This window comes from Manacus candei, unplaced genomic scaffold, assembly GCF_025592945.1.
Source record: "Manacus candei isolate 608988 ecotype Guabito, Panama unplaced genomic scaffold, ASM2559294v1 h1tg000194l, whole genome shotgun sequence".
Classification (NCBI taxonomy): Eukaryota; Metazoa; Chordata; class Aves; order Passeriformes; family Pipridae; genus Manacus; species Manacus candei.
This window is the reverse complement of record NW_026138242.1, coordinates 1-19,762: the sequence shown is the minus strand read 5'-3', so window position 1 is coordinate 19,762 and position 19,762 is coordinate 1. Positions and strand designations below refer to the sequence as shown.

At 64.2% G+C, this 19,762-nt stretch overlaps 1 protein-coding gene and 1 long non-coding RNA gene across 8 annotated transcripts; both read left to right on the top strand.

The window, feature by feature from the left end:
• Window positions 1-900: 900 nt before the first annotated feature.
• On the top strand, window positions 901-17,762 carry MCOLN1 (mucolipin TRP cation channel 1). Of its 7 annotated transcripts, none has more exons than XM_051774300.1 (15): window positions 901-940; window positions 2,247-2,476; window positions 4,938-5,105; window positions 6,208-6,364; window positions 6,874-6,955; window positions 8,403-8,499; window positions 9,898-9,997; window positions 10,911-11,017; window positions 12,272-12,421; window positions 13,222-13,323; window positions 14,017-14,139; window positions 15,006-15,212; window positions 15,882-15,919; window positions 16,129-16,221; window positions 17,079-17,244. In XM_051774300.1, exons 1-15 carry the CDS (start codon window positions 925-927, stop codon window positions 17,113-17,115), a joined length of 1,707 nt encoding a protein of 568 aa, XP_051630260.1. In that variant the 5' UTR covers window positions 901-924; the 3' UTR covers window positions 17,116-17,244. The 7 variants fall into 7 exon arrangements, 5 of the variants coding, with proteins under 5 accessions (XP_051630260.1, XP_051630259.1, XP_051630257.1 ...); XR_007901182.1 differs by lacking the exons at window positions 901-940; window positions 15,882-15,919 and adding exons at window positions 1,815-2,128; window positions 17,651-17,762 and having other exon boundaries at window positions 2,179-2,476; window positions 16,090-16,221; window positions 17,079-17,353; XR_007901181.1 differs by lacking the exons at window positions 901-940; window positions 15,882-15,919 and adding exons at window positions 1,815-2,128; window positions 17,651-17,762 and having other exon boundaries at window positions 2,179-2,476; window positions 16,090-16,221; window positions 17,079-17,537.
• Window positions 11,223-11,707, top strand: LOC127464133 (uncharacterized). The gene is made up of 3 exons (XR_007901184.1): window positions 11,223-11,288; window positions 11,519-11,591; window positions 11,662-11,707. It is a non-coding gene; the product is annotated as an uncharacterized LOC127464133 (long non-coding RNA).
• Window positions 17,763-19,762: the final 2,000 nt, after the last annotated feature.

Genomic DNA, 19,762 nt, shown 5'->3' with positions numbered 1-19,762 from the left:
CATGGATGTGACATCTCATGGCATGGATGTGACACCTCATGGCATGGACGTGTCACCCCCGTGGCACATGGGACCGTCCTGGCGTGGACGTGTCCCTCCGTGACATGTTGTCACTGCCCTGACGTGGATGTGGCCTCCTGGGACACGTGTCACCATCCATGGATGTGTCCCCTGGGCCGTATGTCACCACCTGTGTCCGTGTCCCCCCATGTCACTGTCCATGTCCGTGTCCCCCCATGTCACTGTCTGTGTCCATGTCCCCCCATGTCACCATCCATGACAGTGTCCCCCCATGTCACAGTCCATGTCCATGTCCCCCCCTCATGTCCCCCCCCGTGTCCATGTCCCCACCATGTCCCCCTCATGTCTCTGTCCCTCCATACCTGGTGTCCCCTCCATATCTGTGTCCCCTGATATCCCCCCCATGTCACCCCATACCTGATATCCCCCCCATGTCACCCCATACCTGATGTCCCCTCCATGTCACCCTATACCCGGTGTCCCCCCCATGTCCATGTCCCCTGATATCCCCCCCATGTCACCCCATACCTGGTGTCCCCCCATGTCCCCTGATGTCCCCCCCATGTCCCCTGATGTCCCCCCCATGTCCGATGTCCCCCTCCCGCCCAAGGCCGGCGGGGGGCGGAGCCAATGGTTTTGTGGGCGTGGTCACAGCAATAAACGGGCGTGGCTCCAGCGCCGAGGCCACCCGGTGGGCGTGGCCACGGGGCAGACAGAGGGCGGGGCCACAACCACCCCGGGGCGCGGCGAGTGGGCGGGGTCACCGCGCTCTGTGGGCGAGTCTATGCAAATGAGAGGGCGGGCGGGCGCGGTGATTGGCGGGCGCGGGCGGGCTGGACCTGAGCGGTGTTTTTCCGGTCACGTGAGGGGGCGGGGCGGCCGAGGCCGCGGGGAGGAGGCGCCATGGCGGCGGCGTCCGGTGAGGGGGAGCGGGAATGGGAATGGGAATTGGGGGGGACACGGGGGGCACACCGGGAGCAGGGGGGGACACCGGGACAGGGAGGTGACACCAGGGCGAGGGGACACCGGGACGGGAGGGACCCGGACGGGGAGGGGGGACACTTGGACGGGGCAGGACCCAGGGCCAGTGACACCGAGGCGAGGGGACACCGGGATGGGGGGACACCGGGATGGGGGGACACCGGGATGGAGGGACACCGGGATGGGGGGACACCGGGATGGGGGGACACCGGGATGGGGGGGCACCGGGATGGAGGGACACCGGGATGGGGGGACACCGGGATGGGGGGACACCGGGATAGAGGGACACCGGGATGGAGGGGCACGGGGATGGGGGGGCACCGGGATGGGGGGACACCGGGATGGAGGGACACCGGGATGGGGGGACACCGGGATGGGGGGACACCGGGATAGAGGGACACCGAGATGGAGGGGCACGGGGATGGGGGGGCACCGGGATGGGGGGACACCGGGATGGGGGGACACCGGGATGGGGGGGCACCGGGATGGAGGGGCACGGGGATGGGGGGACACCGGGATGGGGGGACACCGGGATGGGGGGACACCGGGATGGGGGGACACCGGGATGGAGGGACACCGGGATGGGGGGGACACCGGGATGGGGGGACACCGAGGACCGGCACTGGGCGGGACAGGGAGACAGGGAGGTGACACTGGGCCGAGGGGACTCCGGGACGGGGGGACAGCCGGCCGGGGGGGCACTGGGGAGCGAGCTGGGGGGGGGACATAGGGACAAGGGGGTTCGGGCAGGGGGGGTGGACATGGGGGACAGGGGGTGACACCGGGGCGAGGGGGACTGGGACACGGAGGGGACACCGGGCTGGGGGGACAACGAGGAGCGAGAGGACTGGGACATGGGGACAGGGAGGTGGCAGCGGGCTGGGGATACACCGAGGAGCGGGCGGTGGGGACACGGGGACAGAGAGGTGGCAGCGGGCTGGGGACACACCAAGGACTGGGACACGCGGACAGGGAGGTGGCAGCGGGCTGGGGGCACACCGAGGAGTGGGACACGGGGACGGGGAGGTGGCAGCGGGCTGGGGACACACCGAGGACTGGGACACGGGGACAGGGAGGTGGCAGCGGGCTGGGGACACAGCAAGGACTGGGACACGGGGACAGGGAGGTGGCAGCGGGCTGGGGGCACACCGAGGAGCGGGACACGGGGACAGGGAGGTGCCAGCGGGCTGGGGGCACACGGCGTGGCTCTGTGCCCCCCGGCCGAGCCCCCCCGGTGCCCGCAGAGACCGAGCGGCTGCTGAGCCGCGGCCCCGGGTACGGCGCGGCCGGGGCGGCCCCGGCGGAGGAGCGGGACGAGCAGCGGGAGGAGGAGCGGGAGGAGCGCGAGGAGCTGGAGCTGCGCCGCCGCCTCAAGTACTTCTTCATGAGCCCCTGCGACAAGTACCGGGCCCGCGGCAGGAGGCCCGTGAAGCTCGGGCTGCAGCTCGCCAAGATCATCCTCGTCACCGTCCAGGTGGGGGGGGGACGGCGGGGAGGGGACACGAGGGTGTGGGGACACGGGGGAGGGGGGACAGGGATGTGGGGACATCGGGGGGGGGGGCTGGGACACAGGGAAGGGGGCATAGGGGTGTGGGGACATCAGGGAGGGGACACAGGGATGTGGGGCCATCGGGCAGGAGGGGCTGGGATACTGGGGAGGGGACACAGGGGTGTGGGGATAGAGGGGAGGGGACACAGGGGTGTGGGGACAGCAGGGAGGGGACACAGGGATGTGGGGCCATCAGACGGGAGGGGCTGGGATACTGGGGAGGGGGGGGCTGGGGTGTGGGGATAGAGGGGAGGGGGGGCTGGGACACAGGGGAGGGGACACGGGGGTGTGGGGACATCGGACTGGGGGGGCTGGGACACTGGGGAGAGGGCACAGGGATTTGGGGACATCAGGGAGGGGGCACAGGGATGTGGGGACACTGGGAAGGGGGAGCTGGGACATGGGGACAATGGGCAGGAATGGGCCTGGGACATGGGGACAGCAGGGAGGGTGGCCCTGGGGTGTTCTGGGACATGGGGACACTGGAGAGGGTGGCACTGGGGTCTCCTGGGACAGGGGGACACTGGGGAGGGTGGCACTGAGGTGTCCTGGGACATGGGGACAGCGGGGAGGGTGGCACTGGGGTGTCCTGGGACATGGGGACACAGGGAGGGTGGCACTGGGGTGTCCTGGGACATGGGGAAAACGGGGAGGGTGGCATTGGGGTGTCCTGGGACATGGGGACAGCGGGGAGGGTGGCACTGAGGTGTCCTGGGACATGGGGACAGCGGGGAGGGTGGCACTGGGGTGTCCTGGGACATGGGGACACCGGGGATGGTGGCACTGGGGTCTCCTGGGACATGGGGACACAGGAGAAAGGAGCCCGGGGGGGTCGGACTCGGGGACAGTGGGAAGGGTCCCCTGGGACACGGGGGGGGACACCAGGGGTGGGTGGCACCGAGGGACAGCGGGCAGAGGGACACTGGGACACAGGAAACCGGGGGGTGACAACGACACAGGCGCTCAGTGTCACCAGGAGGTGACACCGAGGTGGGCACTGGGCACCAAGGGAGGCCTGGGGACATGGTGGGGACAGCTGGGGCTCGGGGACACTTGGGGACAGCGCGAGGTCCCCGGGGGGCGGGAGGGGTGTCGCGTTGGGGTCACCCCGGTGACACGTCCCCAGGGCCCGGGTGCCACACCCTGGGGTGCCTCAGGCAGTGCCAGAGTGTCCCCAAGAGGGGGGACAGCCGGGGCTGTCACCTGCTCCCGGCCTGGCCTGGCAGCTCCGGCGGGAGCTGCTGGGACGGTCACGGGACAGGGAGGAAACGGTGACATGTGACACGTGTGTGACATCCCCCCGTCTGCTGGCTCAGCACGAGGGGGCTGGCCTGTCACCCGCGGTCACCCAGGGTCACCCACGGTCACCCGGGCCCTTGTCCTGCTAATGAGGGTCGTGGTTAATTAATCGGAGCTAATTGTGGGCAAGGGGAGGGGTTTGGAGCAGGGAAGGAGGAAGAGGAAGTTCGGGGTCCTCGGTGTCCCCGGGGGGTTTGGGGACATTGTGGGGTCACGAGTGTCCCCAGGGGGATTGTCCTCACCCCGTCTGTGGTGGGACACAAGTGTCCCCAGGGGGATTGTCCTCACCCTCCATCAGGACATGAGTGTCCCCAAGGAGATTGTCCTCACCCTGTGTGTGGTGGGACACAAGTGTCCCCAGGGGGATTGTCCTCACCCTCCATCAGGACACGAGTGTCCCCAAGGAGATTGTCCTCTCCATCAGGACATGAGTGTCCCCAAAGAGATTGTCCTCTTCATCAGGACATGAGTGTCCCCAGGGAGATTGTCCCCTCCATCAGGACATGAGTGTCCCCAAAGAGATTGTCCTCACCCTGTGTGTGGTGGGACACAAGTGTCCCCAGGGAGATTGTCCCCTCCATCAGGACATGAGTGTCCCCAAGGAGATTGTCCCTCCATTTCCAGTGGGACGTGCATGTCCCCAAGGAGATTGTCCCCCCATCTCTGGTGAGACACTCGTGTCCCCAAGGAGATTGTCCTCACCCTCCATCAGGACACCTGTGTCCCCAAGGAGATTGTCCTCACCCTCCATCAGGACACCTGTGTCCCCAAGGAGATTGTCCCCCTATCTCTGGTGAGACACTCGTGTCCCCAAGGAGATTGTCCCCTCCATCAGGACATGAGTGTCCCCAGGAGATTGTCCCTCCATTTCCAGTGGGATGTGCATGTCCCCAAGGAGATTGTCCCCTCCATCAGGACACCTGGCAATGGGGACAACCTCGGGGCCGTGCCAGCCGCCCCTTGTCACCTCGAGGTCCCCCAGTCGCGCGGTGACGCCGTTTCCCCTCCCGTGAGCAGCTTTGGGGCCAAACGGCCGCGTTTTGGGGCCGTGGGGCTGGGGCTGACGGCGGTGGCCTTCGTCCCCCAGCTCATCCTCTTCGGGCTCAGCAACCAGATGGTGGTGACCTTCAAGGAGGAGAACACGGTGGCCTTCAAGCACCTCTTCCTCAAGGACTACGTGGACGGCGCCGACGACTCCTACGCCGTCTACACCCAACGCGGCCTCTACGAGCGCGTCTTCTACGCCCTGGACAAGGTGGGACGGGGGGGTCTGGGGACATGGAGGGGGTTTGGGGACGTTGGAGGTGGCTCAGGGCCACCTCCAGCTCCTGAGGGCATCTCTGCTCTGCTGTTTGGCCATTCCCAAGGAGACCATCGGCCGGCGTGCCTATGAGTGGGGCTGTGGGGCTGGTGTGGGGCTGTGGGGATGGTGTGGGGCTGTGGAGGTCCTTGGGGCCACAGAGGTGCCTCAGGAACGTGGAGGTGGCTTGGGGCCACTTCTGACCCCCTGTCCTGCAGTCCTTGGCCATCCCCAATGAGACCACGGGCTGCTACACCTATGGGTGGAGACACAGGGGTGATTTGGGGCCGTGGGGATGGTGTGGGGCCATGGGGGTGGTTTGGGGTCAGAGGGGTGGTTTGGGGCCATGGGGGTGGTTTGAGGTCAGAGGGGTGGTTTGGGGCCATGGAGGTGGTTTGGAGTCAGAGGGATGGTTTGGGGTCAGAGGGGTGGTTTGGGGCCAAGGAGGTGTCTCAGGGCCCTTGTCCTGCAGTCGTTGGCCATCCCCAGCGAGGCTATCGGCCATTACAGCTACGAGTGGGGACACAGGGGTGATCTGGGGTCACAGGGGTGGTTTGGGGCCATGGAGGTGTCTCAGGGCCCCTTGTCCCACAGTACCTGGCCCTGCCCGGTGAGGCCCTGGGCCGCTACGCATACATGTGGGGACACGGAGGTTGTGTGGAGCCATGGGGATGGTGTGGGGCCATGGGGTTGGTTTGGGGTCAGAGGAGTGGTGTGGGGTCAGAGGGGTGGTTTGGGGCCATGGAGGTGTCTCAGGGCCCCTTGTCCCACAGTACCTGACCCTGCCCAGCGAGGCCCTGGGCCGCTACGCGTACGTGTGGGGACATGGGGATGGTGTGGGGCCATGGGGATAGTTTGGGGTCACAGGGGTGGTTTGGGGTCACAGGGGTGGTTTGGGACCATAGGGGTGTCTCAGGACCCCCTTGTCCCACAGTACCTGGCCCTGCCGGGCGAGGCCCTGGGCCGCTACGCGTACGTGCGGGGACATGGGGATAGTTTGGGGCCAGAGGGGTAGTTTGGGACCATAGGGATGTTTCAGGACCCCCTTGTCCCACAGTACCTGGCCCTGCCTGGCGAGGCCCTGGGCCGCTACGCGTACGTTCGGGGCGGCGCCGGGAACGGCTCCGCGCTCCTGCTGTGCCAGCGCTACTTCCGCAAGGGCCGCATCGACCCCGCCAACGACACCTTCAACATCGACCCCCACATCGTCACAGGTGGGCCCACAGACCCCCCCCCCAAATCCACTGTGGGGTCCTGGGGCTCACAGCTCACCCCCAAAGCCACTGTGGGGTCTTGGGGCCCACAGCTCAACCCCTAAAGCCACTGTGGGGTCCTGGGACCCACAGCTCAACCCCAAAGCCACTGTGGGGTCCTGGGACCCACAGCTCAACCCCAAATCCACTGTGGGGTCCTGGGGCACACAGCTCACCCCCAAAGCCACTGTGGGGTCCTGGGGGCGTTTGGGGCATCACTGCAGGCTGGGGAGGGGCTGAGGGGGGTGGGGGGGCTTGGGATGCCCTGGAAGTGCTTGGGATACCCTGGAAGATGTTGGGATATCCTTGAAGTGCTTGGGATTTCCTGGAAGTGCTTGGGATTCCCTGGAAGTGCTTGGGATTTCCTTGAAGTGCTTGGGATGCCCTGGAAGTGCTTGGGATATCCTTGAAGTGCTTGGGATGCCCTGGAAGTGCTTGGGATTCCCTGAAGGTGCTTCTCCATCCCCCAGATTGCCTGGGAGTGGATCCCGAGGACCCCCAGCCCCCGGCGCTGGACGGCTCCTACAGGAACTTCACCCTCAAATTCCACAAGTAAATCCCCCCCCACTTCCCCAAATCCCTGGACCAGGGCTTTGTTCCCTTCCCAAAACCCTGCACCAGGGCTTGTTTTCCCATTCCAAAATCCCTGTTGTGTTCCCTCCTCAAATCCCCGTGTTGGAATTTGTGTTCCCTTCCCCAAATCCCCGTGCTGGGATTTGTGTTCCTTCCTCAAATCCCTGTGCTGGGATTTGTGTTCCCTCCTCAAATCCCTGTGCTGGGCCTTATTTTCCCATTCCCAAATCCCTGTTGTGTTCCCTTCCCCAAATCCCCGTGCTGGGATTTGTGTTCCCTTTCCCCAAATCCCTGTTTTGGGATTTGTGTTCCCTTCCCAGATCCCTGTTTTGGGATTTGTGTTCCCTGCCCAAATCCCTCCCCCAGGGATTCTTTTCCCTTCCCAAATCCCCGTTTTGGGATTTGTGTTCCCTTTCCCCAAATCCTCATGTCGAGATTTATATTCCCTCCCCAAAAACCTGTGTTGGGATTTGTGTTCTCTCCCCAAAAACCTGTGTTGGGATTTGTGTTCCCTCCCCAAATTCCTGTACTGGGCCTTGGTTCCTTTCCCAAAACCCTGCACCAGGGCTTGTTTTCCCATTCCCAAATCCCTGTTGTGTTCCCTCCCCAAATCCCCGTGTTGGGATTTGTGTTCCCTCCCCAAATCCCTGTGCTGGGATTTGTGTTCCCTTCCCAGATCTCTGTTTTGGGATTTGTGTTCCCTTCCCAAATCCCTTTGTTGGGGTTTGTTTTCACTTCCCAAATCCCCACCCCAGAGATTGTTTTCTCTTTCCAAATCCCCACACCAGGGATTGTTTTCCCTTCCCCAAATCCCTGCCCCAGGGATTGTTTTCCCTTCCCCAAATCCCTGCCCCAGGGATTGTTTTCCCTTCCCCAAACCCTTTCCCAGAGATTGTTTTCCCTTCCCCAAATCCCTTCCCCATGGATTGTTTCCCTTCCCACAAACCCCACACTGAATTCCCGTGGCGTTCCTCGACCCGTGTCCCAACCCCTGGAGCTCCAGGCACCACTTTTCCAGAGGATCCAACCTCCCCTTGCTCCAGGCACTGCTTTTCCAGAGGATCCAACCTCCCCTTGCTCCAGGCACTCCTTTTCCAGAGGATCCAACCTCCCCTTGCTCCAGGCACTCCTTTTCCAGAGGATCCAACCTCCCCTTGCTCCAGGCACTGCTTTTCCAGAGGATCCAACCTCCCCTTGCTCCAGGCACTCCTTTTCCAGAGGATCCACCCCCCCCTTGGAGCAGAATCCATCGGTGCCGGGGCCGGTCGGGCGGGAGAAGCGGGAACGCCTTTCCTGGGGCTGGAATCCCCCCAAGGGAGGGGTTTCCCCTCTCCGGGGGTCGTGGGGCCGTTCTTTGGGCTCTGGGGGGGCTGTGAGACCCCCTGGCAAAGGCCGGGCTGAGGATTAAGGGCCGTCCCCCCCTCAGGCTCATCAACGTCACCATCCGGTTCCAGCTGAAGGCCATCAACGTGCAGCCCGTGCTCAGCAACGAGATCCCCGACTGCTACACCTTCACCGTCACCGTGAGCCGCGCCAGGGGGGCTTGGCTGGCACCCTTGGGTGGCCCTTGAGTGTCCTCTGGTCCCCTTGGGTGTCCTCTTGTCCCTCTTGTGTGTTCCTTGGGTGGCCCTCGGGTGGCCCTTGACTGTCCTCTGGTCCCCTTGGGTGTCCTCTTGTCCCTCTTGTGTGTTCCTTGGGTGGCCCTTGAGTGTCCTCTGGCCCCCTTGGGTGTCTTCTGGTCCCCTTCGGTGTCCCTCAAGTGTCCCTCGGGTGGCCCTCTGGCCCCCTTGTGTGTCCCTTGGGTGGCCCTCGGGTGGCCCTCTGGCCCCCTTGTGTGTCCCTTGGGTGGCCTCCTCGGGTGTCCCTCTGTCCCTCTTGTGTCCTCTGTCCCTTTCTTGTGTCCCCTTTGTGTGTCCCCCTCATGTGTCCTCTGGCCCTCTTGTGTGTCCCTTGTGTCCCCCTCATGTGTCCCCCTTGTGTGTCCCTCTGTCCTTCGTGTGTCCCTCTGTCTCCCTTGTGTCCTCTGTCCCTCTTGTGTGTCCCTCGGGTGTCCTTCGGGTGTCCCTCTGTCCCTCTTGTGTCCTCTGTCCCTCTTGTATGTCCCTCTGTCCCCCTCGTGTGTCCCTCTGTCCCTCGTGTGTCCCTCTGTTCCTCACACCCCTGGTGTCCCTTGGAGGGACAGGGACAGGCCCCGTGGGGCTGCTGGGATCTCTTGGGGTGGTGACTGTCCCTTGACCCCGTGTCCCCAGGGTGGTGACTGTCCCCGTGTCCCCAGGGTGGTGACTGTCCCTTGTCCCCGTGTCCCCAGGGTGGTGACTGTCCCCGTGTCCCCAGGGTGGTGACTGTCCCTTGACCCCGTGTCCCCAGGGTGGTGACTGTCCCCGTGTCCCCAGGGTGGTGACTGTCCCTTGTCCCCGTGTCCCCAGAGTGGTGACTGTCCCTTGTCCCCGTGTCCCCAGGGTGGTGACTGTGACTGTCCCTTGTGCCCATGTCCCCAGGGTGGTGACTGTCCCTGTGTCCCCAAGGTGGTGACTGTGACTGTCCCCTTGCCCCCATGTCCCCAGGGTGGTGACTGTGACTGTCCCTTGTGCCCATGTCCCCAGGGTGGTGACTGTGACTGTCCCCTGTCCCTGTGTCCCCAGAGTGGTGACTGTGACTGTCCCCATGTCCCCAGGGTGGTGACTGTGACTGTCCCCTGTCCCTGTGTCCCCAGAGTGGTGACTGTGACTGTCCCCATGTCCCCAGGGTGGTGACTGTGACTGTCCCCTTGTCCCCCTGTCCCCAGGGTGGTGACTGTGACTGTCCCGTGTCCCCAGGGTGGTGACTGTGACTGTCCCCTTGTCCCCCTGTCCCCAGGGTGGTGACTGTGACTGTCCCGTGTCCCCAGGGTGGTGACTGTCCCCTTGTCCCCGTGTCCCCAGATCACGTTTGACAACCGCGCTCACAGCGGGCGGGTGCGGATCCGCCTGGAGAACCACGCGGACATCCGGGAGTGCAGGGACCCCGCTGTCTATGGCAGAGGTGGGACAGGGTGGCTCCTGGCCCCTGGGGTGGCTCCTGTCCCTTGGGGTGGCTCTTGTCCCCAAGGGTGACTCCTGTCCCCTGAGAATGGCTCCTGTCCCTGTGGGTGACTCCTGTCCCCAGGGGTGGCTCCTGTCTCCTGGTGGTGGCTCCTCTCCCCTGAGGTGGCTCCTGTCCCCTGGGGTGACTCCTGTCCCCTGAGAATGGCTCCTGTCCCCAGGGGTGGCTCCTGTCCCCAGGAGGTGACTCCTGTCCCCTGAGAATGGCTCCTGTCCCCTGTGGGTGACTCCTGTCCCCTGAGGATGACTCCTGTCCCTATGGGTGGCTCCTGTCCCCAGGGGGTGGCTGCTGTCCCCTGAGAATGGCTCCTGTCCCCATGGGTGGCTCCTGTCCCCAGGGGTGGCTCCTGTCCCCAGGGATGGCTCCTGTCCCCAGGGGTTGACTCCTGTCCCCTGGGGATGGCTCCTGTCCCCTGAGGGTGGCTCCTGTCCCCTGGGGTGGCTCTTGTCCCCAAGGGTGACTCCTGTCCCCTGGGGTGGCTCCTGTCCCCTGGGGTGGCTCCTGTCCCCATGGGTGGCTCCTGTCCCCTGAGAATGGCTCCTGTCCCCAGGGGTGGCTCCTGTCCCCTGGAGATGGTTCCTGTCCCTGTGGGTGACTCCTGTCCCCTGGGGTGGCTCCTGTCCCCAGGGGTGGCTCCTGTCCCCTGAGAATGGCTCCTGTCCCCATGGTGACTCCTGTCCCCTGGGGTGACTCTTGTCCCCAGGACTGGCTCCTGTCCCCTGGGGTGGCTCCTGTCCCCCGGGGTGGCTCCTGTCCCCTGGGGTGGCTCCTGTCCCCAGGGGGGGTGACAACAGGCCATGGGGGGGCTCAGGGGGTGCCCCAGATTCCGAGCAGCCCCCCCGGTGTCCCGCAGGTGACAATTCCTTCCGGCTGTTCTTCGACGTCGTCGTCATCCTCGTGTGCTCCCTGTCCTTCGTCCTCTGCGCCCGCTCCATCATCCGCGGCCTCCTCCTGCAGCTCGTGCGTGGGGCACGGGGGGAGAGGGGGGGAGAGGGTGGGAAGGGGTGGGAGGGGGTGGGAAGGGGTGGGAGGGGGTGGGAAGGGGTGGGAGATGGTGGGAAGGGGTGGGAGAGGGTGGGAGAGGGTGGGAGGGGGTGGGAGGGGGTGGGAGAGGGTGGGAGAGGGTGGGAGATGGTGGGAAATCGTGGGAGATGGTGGGAAGTGATGGGAAGGATTGGAAAGTGGTGGGAAGAGGTGGGAAGAGTTGGAAAGTGGTGGGAGGCAGTGGGAGGTGATGGGAAGAGGTGGGAAGTGGTGGGAAGAGGTCGAAAGTGGTGGGAAGAGCTGGAAAGTGGTGGGAAGTGATGGGACGGGTTGGAAAGTGGTGGAAAGTGATGGGAAGAGCTGGAAAGTAGTGGGAGGCAGTGGGAGATGGTGGGAGGCAGTGGGAAGAATTGGGAGATGCTGGGAGATGGTGGGAAGTGATGAGAAGAGTTGGAATGTGGTGGGAGGCAGTGGAAGGTGATGGGAAGCAGTGGGAAGTGATGGGAAGAGCTGGAAAGTGGTAGGAAGTGATGGGAAGGATTGGAAAGCGGTGGGAAGAGTTGGAAGGTGGTGGGAAGAGTTGGGAAAAGGTGGGAAGAGGTGGGAAAAGCTGGGAAGAGATGGAAAGTGGTGGGAAGAGCTGGAAAGTGATGGGAAGTGATGGGAAGAGCTGGAAAGTGGTGGGAAGCAGTGGGAGGTGATGGGAAGAGGTGGGAAGCGGTGGGAGGTGATGGGAAGAGGTGGGAAGAGCTGGGAAGAGATGGGAAGAGCTGGAAAGTGGTGAGAAGAGCTGGAAAGTGGTGGGGGACAGGGGGAGGTGATGGGAAGAGGTGGGAAGTGGTGGGAGGTGATGGGAAGAGGTGGGAAGCGGTGGGAGGTGATGGGAAGAGGTGGGAAGCGGTGGGAGGTGATGGGAAGAGGTGGGAAGCGGTGGGAGGTGATGGGAAGAGGTGGGAAGCGGTGGGAGGTGATGGGAAGAGGTGGGAAGCGGTGGGAGGTGATGGGAAGAGGTGGGAAGCGGTGGGAGGTGATGGGAAGAGGTGGGAAGCGATGTCACTCGCCGCCTCCCTCCGCCCTGTCCCCCTCGGGGACATCCCCCCGAGGCCATTCCCGGGATTCCCCCCCTTTCCCAGGAGGGAGTCTCTGAGTGGGAGCCGTGGGTGCCGTGACCCCCCCGTCGGGTGGGGTTGGACACCCAACCCCGTGTCCCTCCCTCCCCCCGTCCCGCAGGAGTTCAGCCGGTTCCTGCGGCGCCGGCACGGCCGGAGCGTGTCGGTGTCGGACCGCATGGAGTTCCTGAACGGGTGGTACATCCTGCTCGTCGTCAGCGACGTCCTCACCGTGCTGGGCACCCTCATGAAGATTGGCATCGAGGCCAAGGTCAGGGGGGGCGTGGGGGGACATGGGGCTGCTGCCACCGCTGTCCCCTGCGCCCTGGGAGGGGACATTGTCACCCCACAGCCACCCCTGGGTGTTGGCAGTGCCCCGGTGACAATGTCCTGAATGTCCCCTGCGCCCTGGGAGGGGACATTGTCACCCCACAGCCACCCCTGGGTGTTGGCAGTGCCCTGGTGACAATGTCCTGGATGTCCCCTGTGCTCCAGGAGGGGACATTGTCACCCCTGGGTGTTGGCAGTGCCCCGGTGACATCCTGGATGTCATTGGAGCACTTCCGGTGCTCCAGGAGGGGACATTGTCACCCCACAGCCACCCCTGGGTATGTCCCCTGCGCCCTGGGAGGGGACACTGTCACCCCACAGCCACCCCTGGGTGTTGGCAGTACCCCGGTGACATCCTGGATGTCATTGGAGCACTTCTGGTGCTCCAGGGGGGGACATTGTCACCCCACAGCCACCCCTGGGTGTTGGCAGTGCCCTGGTGACAATGTCCTGGATGTCCCCTGTGCTCCAGGAGGGGACATTGCCACCCAACAGTGTCCCCAGTGTCCCCAATGTTCCCAGTGTCCCCAATGTCTCCAGTGTCCCCAGTGTCCCCCATGTCCCCAGTATCCCCCATGTCCCCAGTGTCCCCAGTGTCCCCCATGTCCCCAGTGTCCCCAGTGTCCCCCATGTCCCCAGTGTCCCCCGTGTCCCCAATGTCCCCAATGTCCCCAATGTCCCCAATGTCCCCCATGTCCCCAATGTCCCCAAATGTCCCCAATGTCCCCCATGTCCCCACAGAACTTCTCCGGGTACGACGTGTGCAGTATCCTGCTGGGCACGTCCACGCTGCTCGTCTGGGTCGGGGTCATCCGATACCTCACCTTCTTCCAGAAGTACAACGTGAGTCACAGGGGTGTCACCCCCAGGGGACAGTGCCAGGGGACAGTGCCACCCCCCAGGGGACAGAGCCAGGGGACAGTGCCACCCCTCAGGGGACAGTGCCACCCCCCAGGGGACAATGCTAGGGGACAGTGCCAGGGGGTCGGGGTCACCCGCTACCTCACCTTCTTCCAGAAGTACAACGTGAGTCACAGGGGTGTCACCCCCAGGGGACAGTGCCAGGGGACAGTGCCACCCCCCAGGGGACAGAGCCAGGGCTGGGGACAATGCCACCTGCCAGGGGACAATGCCAGGGGACAGTGCCAGGGGGCGGGGATGGTGAGAGCTTGGGGTTGTCCCACGGCTGCTGCCTTTGTCCCCAGGGCCATGGGGTGGGGACATTGGGGTCTCAGGGTCCCTGTCCCCTCACCTTGGGGTCTCAGGGTCCCTGTCCCCTCACCTTGGGGTCTCACAGGTCCCCATTCTCAGATTTTGGGGTCTTGCAGGTTCTTGTCCTTTGAATTTGGGGTCTCAGGGTCCCTGTCCCCTCACTTTGCAGTCTCACAGGTCCCTGTCCCCTGTCCCTGGGGTCTCCCAGGTCTCCATTCTCAGATTTTGGGGTCTCACAGGTCCGTCCCTGTCCCCTGTCCCTGGGGTCTCAGGGTCCCTGTCCCCTGTCCCTGGGGTCTCACAGGTCCCCGTCCTTCCTCCCAGATCCTCATCGTCACGCTCCGGGTGGCCCTTCCCAACGTGATCCGGTTCTGCTGCTGCGTGGCCGTGATCTACCTGGGCTACTGCTTCTGTGGCTGGATCGTGCTGGGCCCCTACCACGTCAAGGTGGGCTCGGGGGGCTCGGGGGGGCTTTGGGGGGGGCTCTGGGGAGCTTTGGGGGGCTTCACCCAAGTGCCTGTTCTCCCTCATCAACGGCGACCAGGGGTGACACAGGGTGACACAGGGTGACACTGAGGTTCCAGGTGCACAGGGTGACACAGGGTGACACACAGAGGTTCCAGGTGCACAGGGTGACACAGGGTGACACACAGAGGTTCCAGGTGACACAGGGTGACACACAGGGTGACACTGAGGTTCCAGGTGACACAGGGTGACACAGGGTGACACACAGAAGTTCCAGGTGCACAGGGTGACACAGGGTGACACAGAGGTTCCGGGTGACACAGGGTGACACAGGGTGACACACAGAAGTTCCAGGTGCACAGGGTGACACAGGGTGACACAGGGTGACACTGAGGTTCCAGGTGACACAGGGTGACACAGGGTGACACAGAGGTTCCAGGTGACACAGGGTGACACAGGGTGACACAGGGTGACTGTCCTGTCCCTGCAGTTCCGGTCCCTGTCCATGGTGTCCGAGTGCCTGTTCTCCCTCATCAACGGTGACCAGGGGTGACACAGGGTGACACAGGGTGACACAGAGGTTCCAGGTGACACAGGGTGACACAGGGTGACACTGAGGTGACTGTCCTGTCCCTGCAGTTCCGGTCCCTGTCCATGGTGTCCGAGTGCCTGTTCTCCCTCATCAACGGTGACCAGGGGTGACACAGGGTGACACAGGGTGACACACTGAGGTTCCAGGTGACACAGGGTGACACAGGGTGACACAGGGTGACACAGGGTGACACAGAGGTTCCAGGTGACACAGGGTGACACAGGGTGACACTGAGGTGACTGTCCTGTCCCTGCAGTTCCGGTCCCTGTCCATGGTGTCCGAGTGCCTGTTCTCCCTCATCAACGGCGACGACATGTTCGTGACGTTCGCGGAGATGCAGCAGCACAGTCACCTGGTGTGGCTGTTCAGCCAGGTGTACCTGTACTCCTTCATCAGCCTCTTCATCTACATGGTGCTCAGCCTCTTCATCGCCCTCATCACCGGCTCCTACGAGACCATCAAGGTGCCAGGAGGGGGGGAGGGATGGCACTGGGGGGTCACACCCCCGGGGCTACACCTGGGTGGCACCTCACCTGGGTGGCACCTTATCTGGGTGTCCTCTCACCTGGGTGTCACCTCACCTGGGTGTCCCCTCACCTGGGTGCCCCCTCACCTGGGTGTCACCTCACCTGTGTGGCCCCTCGCCTGGGTGTCCCCTCACCTGGGTGTCCCCTCACCTGTGTCCCCTCACCTGTGTGGCACCTTCCCTGTCCCCTCACCTGTCCCCTTCCATGTGTGGCTCCTCACCTGTTCCTTTCCCTGTCCCCTCACCTGGGTGACCCCTTTCCCTGTCCCCTCACCTGTCCCCTCACCTGGGTATCCCCTCACCTGTCCCTTGTCCCCAACACCAGTGCGAGGGTGACCCCCCCGGTGTCCCAGCTCCATCCCCTCACTGTGGCTGTCCCCTGACCTGTCCCCTGACCTGTCCCCATGTCCCCTGTGTGTCCCCAGCACCAGTGTGAGGGTGACCCCCCGGTGTCCCAGCTCCTCTCCTTTGCCAGGGGTGTCCCCTGACCTGTCCCTTGTCCCCTCTGTGTCCCCCCAGCACCCGTGTGAGGGTGACCCCCCAGTGTCCCAGCTCCACCCCTCACCTGTCCCCTGACCTGTCCCCTTGTCCCCTGTGTCCCCCCAGCACCAGTGTGAGGGTGACCCCCCGGTGTCCCAGCTCCATCCCCTCACTGTGGCTGTCCCTTGACCTGTCCCCTGACCTGTCCCCTGTCCCCTGTGTCCCCCCAGCACCCGTGTGAGGGGGACCCCCCGATGTCCCAGCTCCTCTCCTTTGCCAGGGGTGTCCCCTGACCTGTCCCCTGACCTGTCCCTTGTCCCCTGTGTCCCCCCAGCACCAGTGTGAGGGGGACCCCCCCGGTGTCCCAGCTCCAGGCCTACATCGCTCAGTGCCAGGACAGCCCCAAGTCGGGGAAGTTCCGCCGGGACAGCTCCTCGTCCTGCTCCGTGTTCTGCTGCTGCGAGAGGTGAGGGGGCATTTGGGGCCGTTTCAGGGGGCTTTGGGGCAGGTTTGGGGCAGGTTTGGGGCACTGGGACCCCCCATCAGCCCCCCGGGGGGAGGAGGGTCCCGGCTGGTTTGGCCGCTGATCCCACGGGGGTCGGGATTTCCAGCCCCTTCTCCACGTGGGGAGTCTCTGCCAGGACCCCAAAACGACCCCAAAATCACCCTAAAATGATGTGTCTTCTGCTGGTTCCCCAAAATCACCCCAAAATCCGATACCCCAAAATGATCCCGTGCCCTGGAGTCTCTTGAGAACACCCCAAAACGACCCCAAAACCCGGCACCCCAAAAATGATCCCATGCCCGTGAGTCTCTTCCTGCCACCCCAAAATGACCCCAAAATGACCCCAAAATGGTGTTTCTTTTGCTGGTGCCCCAGAATCACCCCAAAATCTGGCACCCCAAAATGATCCTGTGCCCTGGAGTCTCTTCCCAGCACCCCAAAATGACCCCAAAATTGTGTTTCTTTTGCTGGTGCCCCTAAATGACCCCGAAAATTTGACCCCCCAGAACAACCCCGTGCCCTGGAGTCTCTTGGGAGCCCCCCAAAAGGACCCCACACTGCTCAGTCTCTTCCCAGGCCCCCCGAAAATCCCCCCAAAACCACACCCCCCAAACCGACCCCCGTGCCAGGGAGTCCCCTCCAACCCCCCAAAATGCCCCGTGGGGACCCCCCAAAACGGGTCTAACCGGTCTCTGTGACTCCCCACTCCCCCCCATGCATATTTTTGGGGTGGGGGGGTCTCCCTTGACCTCCCAGGGGGGTCTTTGCCCCCCAAATCCCCCCCCGTGCCCCCCGTAACCGGTGCTGTGTCCCCACAGGGCTCCTCTGCAGGACAACGCGCTGCTGGTCAACTGAGGGACCCCCAGGACGTGGGGGGGGACATGGGGGGGACCCCCAAAAACCCCCCCCCTCCACACCCCCCAGCTTTTAACTTATTTTGTCACCTGCTTTTACCCCAAAGTTGGGGTTCGGACTCAAAATGGGACCCCAAAAACTGACGGACCTCGGGGGCTCGACGGGGGCTCAATGGGGGCCCTGCGACCCCTTGGATGGATTTTGGGGGCACTTGGAGATTTGGGACCCCCCCAGATGTGTTTTGGGGGCAGCCTGAGACCCCCTGGATGGATTTTGGGGGGTACTTGGAGACTTGGAACACCCCAGATGAGTTTTGGGGGCAGCCTGAGACCCCTTGGATGGATTGGGGGGCACTTGGAGACTTGGGACCCCCCAGGTCTGTTTCTGGGGGGCACTTGGAGATTTGGGACCCCCCCAGACGTGTTTTGGGGGCAGCCTGAGACCCCTTGGATGGATTTTGGGGGCACTTGAAGCCCTGAGACCCCCAAATACGTTTGGGGGGGACAGTTTGGAGCCCTGGGACACCCCAGATGAGTTTTGGGGGGCAGCCTGAGACCCCTTGGATGGATTTGGGGGGGCACTTGGAGATTTGGGACACCCCCAGATGTGTTTTGGGGGCAGCCTGGGACCCCTTGGATGGATTTTGGGGGGCACTTGAAGACTTGGGACCCCCAAATATGTTCGGGGGGAAAGTTTGGAGCCCTGGGACCCCCCAGGTGAGTTTTGGGGGCAGCCTGAGACCCCTTGGATGGATTTTGGGGGCACTTGGAGACTTGGATCCCCCAAATATGTTTGGGGAGGACAGTTCGGAGCCCTGGGACCCCTTGGATGGATTTTGGGGGCACTTGGAGACTTGGGACACCCTCAAATAAGTTCTGGGGGGCAACCTGAGACCCCTTGGATGGATTTTGGGGGCACTTGAAGATTTGGGACCCCCAAATACGTCGGGGGGGGACAGTTTGGAGCCCTGGGACCCCTTGGATGGATCTGGGGGGGCACTTTGGAGCCCTGGAACTCCTCGGATGCGTTTTGGGGATTTTGGGGCCGTGCCAAGGGGTTGGCACCTGGCACTGGGCACCACCCCACACCCAAAACTGCCCCTTTTCACCCCAAACCAGGGTGTGGCCACATGAGGGGTTGGCACCTGGCACCAGGTCCCTGCCTGTGCCCAAATCTGCCCCTTTTCACCCCAAACCGGGGTGTGGCCATGTGAGGGGTTGGCACCTGGCACTGGGCCCCCCCAGCACCCAAATCTGCCCCTTTTCACCCCAAACTGGGCCCTGGCTGCACTGGGGGGGGGTTGGCACCTGGCACTGGGTTCACCCCCAGCACCCAAATCTGCCCCTTTTCACCCCAAACTGGGCCCTGGCTGCACGGTGGGGGTTGGGGGGTGGCGGCATCTGGCACCAGGTCCCTGCCTGTGCCCAAATCTGCCCCTTTTCACCCCAAAACAGGCCCTGGCCATGTTGGGGGATTGGCACCTGGCACTGGGCCCCCCCAGCACCCAAAACTGCCCCTTTTCACCCCAAACTGGGCCCTGGCTGCACTGGGGGGTTGGCACCTGGCACTGGGGGTGGGGGTCGTGCCCTGAGGGTCCCCACGGGGGGGACAATAAAGTGCCGTGGGAGAACAGGGGGGTCTGTGCCCTTCCTGGGGGGGTCAGAGGGGTGGGGGGGGACACCCCGGGGGGACAGAAGGGTGGCCCTGGGTGTCACCCTGGGGTGGGTCTGAGGGGACAGGGGTGTCCCTGGGGGTCACCCCGGGGTGTCCCTGGGGGTCACAACAGGGGCACCCCCTACCCATGGGGACAAGGTGACACAGCAGATGCCACCCTGGGGTGCCCATGGGGGGGACAGTGGTGGCCCTGGGGGTCACAACGGTGGCCCTGGGTGTCACCCCCTACCCATGGGGACAAGGTGACACAGCAGGTGCCACCCTGGGGTGCCCCTGGGGGGGACAGGGGAGGCACTGGGGGTCACAACAGTGGCACTGAGTGTCACCCCCTACCCATAGGGACAGGATGGCAGCAGGTGTCACCCTGGGGGGACAGGGGTGTCCCTGGGGGTCACAATGATGGCCGTGGGTGTCACCCCCATGGGGACAAGGTGACACAGCAGGTGCCACCCTGGGGTACTCATGATGGGGACGGGGGTGTCCCTGGGGGTCACCCTGGGGGTCACAACGGTGGCACCGAGTGTCACCCCCCCCCCAAGGGGACAGGGCTGCTGGTGGGTGTTGTCACCCCGGGGTGTCCATGGGGTGGCAAAGGTGACAGAGGGTGTCACCCTGGTGTGTGCATTGAGGGGACAGGGGTGGCCCTGGGGGTCACCCTGGGGGTCACAAAGGTGGCCCTGGGTGCCACCCCCCTGGGGACAAGGTGACAGAGCAGGTGCCACCCCGGGGTGCCCATGGGGGGGGGTGACACCGCTGTCCCTGCGTGTCCCACCCCACCCAGGGGCGCCCACGAGGACAAACCCCAGGATTTTCCCCCACGCCCCCGCCCCTCCCGGACCCCCCCCCAAAATTTGGGGACACCCCCCCCCCCAAAAAATTTGGGGACCGCCTCCCCCCCTTCCCGCCACCCCCAAGATGGCGCCGGGGCGGCCCCGCCCACTCTCCGTCGCCTGGCGATGACGTCAGTCGCCCC

What these genes read in the sequence shown, in the direction of transcription:
- MCOLN1 (XM_051774296.1), top strand. Translation starts at nt 1,857, where the DNA reads ATGGGGACAGGGAGGTGGCAGCGGGCTGGGGATACACCGAGGAGCGGG. An exon ending in TCTTCTACGCCCTGGACAAG is followed by an intron (nt 5,106 to 6,207) that starts GTGGGACGGGGG and finishes CTTGTCCCACAG; the next exon opens with TACCTGGCCCTGCCTGGCGA. An exon ending in GTGTTCTGCTGCTGCGAGAG is followed by an intron (nt 16,222 to 17,078) that starts GTGAGGGGGCAT and finishes GTGTCCCCACAG; the next exon opens with GGCTCCTCTGCAGGACAACG.